The sequence below is a fragment of the Bactrocera latifrons genome, unplaced genomic scaffold (genome assembly GCF_001853355.1).
Source record: "Bactrocera latifrons isolate USDA-ARS-PBARC rearing strain unplaced genomic scaffold, ASM185335v1 scaffold_171, whole genome shotgun sequence".
Classification (NCBI taxonomy): Eukaryota; Metazoa; Arthropoda; class Insecta; order Diptera; family Tephritidae; genus Bactrocera; species Bactrocera latifrons.
The window spans coordinates 273827-281173 of NW_017535197.1; the positions used below are offsets into that span (position 1 = coordinate 273827).

The 7347-nt window shown below is 31.5% G+C and overlaps 1 protein-coding gene across 1 annotated transcript; it reads left to right on the plus strand.

The window, feature by feature from the left end:
- The first annotated feature begins 392 nt into the window (after positions 1–392).
- On the plus strand, positions 393–2311 carry LOC108966916 (putative flavin-containing monoamine oxidase AofH). Its single transcript, XM_018930065.1, has 3 exons — positions 393–834; positions 1192–1374; positions 1437–2311. The coding sequence occupies exons 1-3, from the start codon at positions 422–424 to the stop codon at positions 2299–2301; spliced, it is 1461 nt and encodes a 486-aa protein (XP_018785610.1). The 5' UTR covers positions 393–421; the 3' UTR covers positions 2302–2311.
- The last annotated feature ends 5036 nt before the right edge of the window (positions 2312–7347 follow it).

Consider the following 7347-nt stretch of genomic DNA (forward strand, 5'->3'; position numbering starts at 1 on the left):
ATATTATCCAGACGTGACCATCTCCGATTATTATTCTTCTGATTTTTTTTTTTTTTTTTTTTATGGGAAAACCTTCACCTTAAATCAATACGTCAAACCCACTTGGACCAGTATTTCGTCTGCAAGAATCAAATCAATCTCTTGCCAAAATTATTGTATCAAAATAGAGATTTTATGTATGTATATGTTAATTTCATAAAATGTTTTACATATATAATACGAAATCATGCTTAAATTGCACAAAAAAAACGAAATTAGTTAATGAACTAGACCAAAAATAGAAAAAAGTATTCCTAAATCTATACATACTCTACATTCTGTATTCTTCGAAAATGTGTTTATTTTTGAAAATTTCACCTTTCATTTCTCATGAAAATTCTGACATCGCATAAATTACGAGTAAAAATCAAAGTATTTTAATATGGAAAAAGATTGCGAGTTAAAACTCGGACCACCCGAGCGGTCACAAAGAATTGATGTTATTATTGTGGGAGCGGGCATATCAGGATTAGTGACAGCTTATAGACTTTTGGAAAAAGAACCCTCATTACAAATAAGAATATTGGAGGCCAGTGATACTATCGGTGGCAATTTGCGGAAAATACCTCAGGGTGAAATCGGTGCCAAATGGTTGGAAGAGTCACAAGCTCATTTTTATCAATTGCTGCAACGTATGGAAATACCAATACAGCTGCGTTCTACTGTGGATGCAACATTGCCACGTTGTTGGGAACTCGATCAAACTGTATCCTCAAATTTGGCAAAATTCGAGTTACAACGTTACATAAACGAATTACAAATAAAAGCACCTTTTTTTAGGCCGGGACGATTCAGGTTGGTGGCAAAATTTTTGTTATACAACCCTGCAGTAATTCGAATCATTCTTCATAGATTCTGAAGACTAGATCTCTTAAGATTACTACTACTAGTTTCTCATATATAGGCGTCTTGAGAAAGACTTCAGGTATATCGCTAGTATATTTTCTCATATACAGGTCTCTTGATATCAGTAGTATGTAATTTGAGTGAGCGTTCCGACGGTCAAAACCTTATCACGAATCCAAATCGGTTAAAGTTTTGTCATTAATAATCAATAGGCAGTGTAGGCGTTCTCATTACTGCAGGGTAATAACAATTCAAAGGCTAAAATACTTAATTACTCACCATGATGGCTACCATGATTACTTGCAGCATTAGAAAAAACTCAACAAAAATGGATAAACATATAAACAACCGATTATTTTTCAATGAGTCGCGAAAGTTTATGACCAATTTAGTGGAGTTGGTTTGTGGTTCGAAAGCCGCCGATATTACTTACAAAGAATTTATGAGTCTTTGCTACGGCTGTGGTAGCTTACAAAACATAATTAATATGTAAGTTCAAAGAAGCTGTCATATTTAGAGAAAGAAGAAATATCTAAAGACTCATATTTCAGCTACTTGGAATGTCCGAACACTTTACTGGAGTTCGATAGTGCTCAACTCCTCAATGCCCTTACAAAGAGATTGCAAGGCACGGAATTTCTAGTCTCGCGACAAGTAAAAGCTATTTGCCATTATAAAGACTATATTGAAGTGCATGATTCAACGCAGAAGATACACACAACAGATGTGCTCATTTTGGCAATACCATTGAATTCTCTCCAAGAGATCAACTTCTCACCGCCAGTACCCATGGAGTTGCGTAAAGTTATGAGCAATAAACTGAAGTGGCGCTTAATGTTAACAAGCTTTATAGCTGGCTACGGCGATGCCCATTGGCGGAATGCTGGCTATTCAGGCAGTTTTCTTAAGCATGAACCATTTATAGTGGGTTACGAGTACCGCCCCACTGTTTATGGTGGTATGATGATACATGATAGCGGTTCTGAATCGTTGGTACGTTCGATTGCGCTAAAAGCATTTGCAGAAAATTATGGTGAAGCTATGGAAACACCGCACAGCTATAACCAACATACATTCGAGTTGAGCTCGTTAGCACATATGCCACTCACGACACCGTGGCATCGTATTGTATGGTCATCATCGGCTGCTGCCTCCACATGCTATCGCGGCTTCTTAGGCGGTGCGGTGCAAAGTGGGCTGCGTGCGGCATTGAATGCTTTACTATTGGTGCGACCACAAGTGGTGTCATGGACTGATGTGGCCGATGTACATTGTCAAAATTGTCCGAATATTAAGGATGTGGGTGCAATGCAATTATGGATGAGTGGACTGAACCTGTATAATGTGGGCTATTATACCCTGTACGCTTCGAGTGTACTTCTAGCACTACAGTTAGCATTTAAGAAGTTTGGTTGAGACTCATGAACACCTGGTGTATAAATATTTTGAAAATAAATGAATATGGGTGTGAATATGCTATTTTACCTCTACTTAAATAAAGTCAGAAGCCTAATCGCGTTGTATTTCGGTTAAGTAAGTGTCAGAAATTCGCCATTTGTTGCCATTTGGCAAACTTTTTGTTAATAATTGTATTTCTGAAATACGTATATGTCAAGTATTCCATTAACTCCGTATTTATAAATAATCTAACTCGTTGACGTACGGCTGAAATACTATTCTATGAAGCAGTTGATGGCAAAATATATATTTTTGAATTGAATATCCACTGCCGACTTTACTCCTCAATTCCCTACTCAGTCCAAAGTACCATCTGTTGACAATAGTTATTCTGTGTTGGATTTCAAGGCTGACGTTGTTGGTGTTAATACTGGTTTCAAGATAGTCGAAATTATCTACGGCTTCCAAGTTATGACTGTCAACAGTGACGTTGGAGCTAAGTCGCGAGTGCGACGGCTGTTTGTTTGATGACAGGCGATATTTCTTCTTGCCCTCGTTTACTGTTAGACCCACTTGCTTCGATTCCTTATGCAGTCTGGAGAATGCAGAACTAACGACGTAGATGTTGAGACCATTGGAAAAATAATTATAAGCAGCTGTACATCTAATAAGAAATTGTGCCTTCTCGATTCAATGTCTCTTGAATACATATTATTTCAAAACTTTTCTTGAAACTTCAACTTTTCCCAAAAATTAATTCAATTCTTAAATATTATTAGTAAAAAAATACGATTTCAAATGAATATTTCATTTAAAAGGGTCAAATCTGAAATTTTGCACGCGTTGATAAAAATCAAGTCCTTGGGGAAAACTCTATTTGTCAAGATATTTTAACGAAATTTCGCATAGATTACTACCAAAGGACACGATACAATTTTCGTAAAACTTGTTCAGATTGGACGAGTATAATATAGAGCTGTCATACAAACAGAAACAGTCAAGCCCTTGTATTAAAAACTTTTTAAAATATTTTTGTGATGACCGCCTTGACATGCCTTGTGAAAAGAATGATTAAAATCGAGTCAATACCGCATCCATCGGTCAATATGTAAGAACTCTCAATAAAATTCATAAAAAAATCTCTTTCTAATAACAGTGTAGCTCCGATTATAAATAATGGATGCAATTCTTCCTACTTCAATTAAAATATTTACGAAACCCATAACAATAGATAAAAAATTGGCATCGTGTTCAAAGCTTTCTTTTTATTGTTTTCCATGTTCTTATATACGATAATATATTTTATAACTATTACCTTGTTTGTGTGGATTTCACAGTAGACTAATTCACCATTTTCGTAAAATGTTGTCGAATTAACTGTTATTATTTTTTTTTTTTAATTAACTGTTATCGTTCGGATATAAGTTAGACTTGATACAAATACTTACTGCGATACCGAAAGCTCCATAGCATTCGCTCTTCTCATTTGTTTTTTGCAACAAAATATAAAATTAATCGATGCAATAATATAACTAAAAACTTAAAACCTATTATAGTCAACAACTTTCATAATAATTTATGAAATAATATTTTAAATTCATCAATTCTTATTAGTTTTTAAATTACTTTATTGAGTTTAAGATACATTATGCCAACAATTACGGCAATAACGAATTCTGGATTTGGAATAATACATACCAAAATAACTCTAACATCTATTTCGTCGTAGTGATTTTTAAATATTGTTGAAATGTATGTACTGTAGTTTAGTTTACTCACTTAGCCACCAAAGTTTGGAAGTTTGCATTGGAAAATAATTTTCAAATATCCCATGCTCAGGAGATCTCGCTAGTCTACTAGTGGTGTTTAAATTTTACACACCACTGTATAATTGTAGTAGCAAAATATGTAATATTATTATTAATTTGTGCTAACACTGTGACAGACTTTTGACACAGCTTCCTCTGTCATTTCTAGTATTCGTTATGAACGTCACGTTATTTTTAAACCGTTTAAAAAAATTAAACAATATATGTACATATATTTAATCAATTCTAATACTGCTTATTTCTATTGTTGTATTTTGTATAATGTATGCACATGTGCATATGTACATATAAATCTGTTCCGAAGAACTAAATACATACGTACATATGTACATACATATGTACTTATGAGCATACATATTTTTTATTTTTCTGTGCGTATCGTTCTTACTATTTGTCTAGCCTTCAAAAAATGATTGTAGTTGAATAAATCGGAAAGCATATATGTATTTATTTGTACATCATATATTCATAACTGTTTATCGTTTTCTGCATATATATAGATACAAACATGATACATCATTAGTTGCATACCAGGTTCCATTTTTAATGCTTATTTAATGAATAAAATATGTACATATGTGCAAACATTCATGCAGCTGCAAAAGGACATGCTTAAATATACATACGTGTATGTAGATATACATACATATAAACAATTCTTCCACTTTTGTTAGTTGTTTGAGGCTTGATGTAAACGATGAAATGAGGAGCATAAATATATTATATACCGTTGCTCTAACAGCTGCTGGTATATTATCTGCGAATGTCGGATATGACTATACTAAAACAAAAACAAATGGGAGAAAAGTGTGATATTAAAATTAAATAATTAAAGGGCCGACAGTTAATTTTGCCACACAACATTTTAAACTAATTTAATGAAATATAAATATTTATAATTATTTTTATTGGTCAAAATATTCATTTTAATCATTTCTTATTTTCAAAAATAAAATATATTTGAAAAAAAAAAAATTTAAATATAATATAAAAAGAAGGTAAATAAATTGTCATATAGTATAACACAAAAATAAAAAATAAAAATTGTACTTTCTCCTTTGCTATCGGGATCAACCGTTTGAATTACAACAGAAAACGCTTTTGCAATCGGTTTTCGAAGTCAACAAATCACATGTGATATTATTGGCGTATTTATATGTATATAAATATATATTTTTACATTTATACTTTATATTTGGTAATAGATAAAAAAAAATAATACTACTCCTAGAGATAGCTAATCTGAAAAAAAAAAATGAATTTAACACGTTGGCTGACGGTGTACCACCAGTGATTACATAGGAAATATACCAATGTTTATAAATAACATTTTTGATTACTGGATGTTATGGAAGTACATTTTTATGTCTTGTCTCGCCTTTATTTTTTGTTAAAAGATTAAATTGCTTGAATTTCCAAGAACAATATTTTTTCTTAAAAATATATATGTGTGTATGTATATACACACATGTATAAGTATAGAGATATCATCTTATAATACCCATTTTCCACTTAAGAGCACCTCAGACGTCTATCAGTTTTTCACCGTCGTTGCATTGGCACCTGCGGAAAGTCAGATGTGATCACCCGTTTGATTATGTGGAATGATTTTGGCTGCGGTCACCAATGATGCACTGGTAGCCATCGTATAAGCGTTTAGGTTCATGTGTCTCAAGATATCGTCAAAAAAAACCCTGACATCCACACAAATTTAGGTAAATCGTCGTTGACAGGGACCGAAGTTTAAGTATTTATAGAAATACGTATAATCTGAAATTTAACATATCTTACAGGCAATATTTAAATTTGATGTTTCAGCATGAATAATAATGTTTGTTATGTTTTGTTTATTAATTGCGCATATACATATATACTTTATATAAAATACTTTTTGTTGCATATTTCATCGCTTAGAACCTTTGCAGTGGTACTGAATTTATGTTTTGCACGGCAAATGTATATACACATGTATATACAAACAATACTAAAATATTTTAACTTACACTCACTTATACAAAATACAAATAACTTTTAAACATATTATTAGACAATTCCTTGGCGCTTGTGTTTACATTTTTTATGTTTATTTATATATTATTATATTTTAATTTTATTAACTTTTTTGTCTACGTTTTTAATCGTAGGATTTTGTTCAAAGTCTGCACAAAGATTTCCTAGTTTAAGTATTAGCAAAAAAAAAAAATATTTATGTACAACAAACAAGTGCATAAGCGGAGATTCAATATATACTAAGTATTACTGCTTTTCATTCTATATCGATTATATATGTATATTTCCACTTAAGATCTCAATACTTATTGAATTTTCTGTTCAACACACCTATTTTGTTCATAATCGTAGATAACATGGACATTGTACACTTATTTGGAATACATGTATGTATATATTTGCAATAACATTGGATTAATAGGGATTAATATTTATGTACATTTAGCATTTGCAAATGCTTTTAAAACAATATATGCCATACCATATAGTATTAAATGGGCAATTTATTTGAAAATATATTGTGGGTTAGAGAAAAAAGAAACGCAATAAATTTGCAACTCAATATAAGACTTCCTCAATAAATTTGAAGACATGTTCTTTCAATAACAAAAAGGAATTCTATAACAAATGTATTGCAAAATACTATATTAAGTGATTCATAAAAATATTACAACTGAACATAAAGTTTTGCTGAAAAATACCGTTGCAATCCCGCAAGTACCGACATTCTGGATGGATTTCACATTTGCTTGAAAATAACTTTGGTACTTTAGGTAGCGTGATCAGAAGTAGTCACTTTCAATGACAGCAATAGAAATAGCTAATTTGATTCAAATTAAATCTTTATTATGTATATAAAATACTTGTGGTACAGAACACAACACACATTAATACATTTTTAATTATACATTTAAATAGTTTTTTTGAATTTTGTATGCTATTATATGCATAAATTTGACTGCATAACAGCTATAGCTATAGTACTCGTTCGTTGAAATAAATGCATGTGTAGCCAATCCCTTTAAATACAGTCATTAAAAATAAAATTCCCAAACACAAATTCATGTTTCAACACACCGGAAAAGTATACATTTTGACAATTTTTCCCTCGATTTCATTCATTGCAATGTGTAACATAATTTAGGCAGTAATTTTTTGCTTCCTTAATAAACATAACACATTTTATATAACATTCACAAGCATATGTATGTATAACATTACTTCG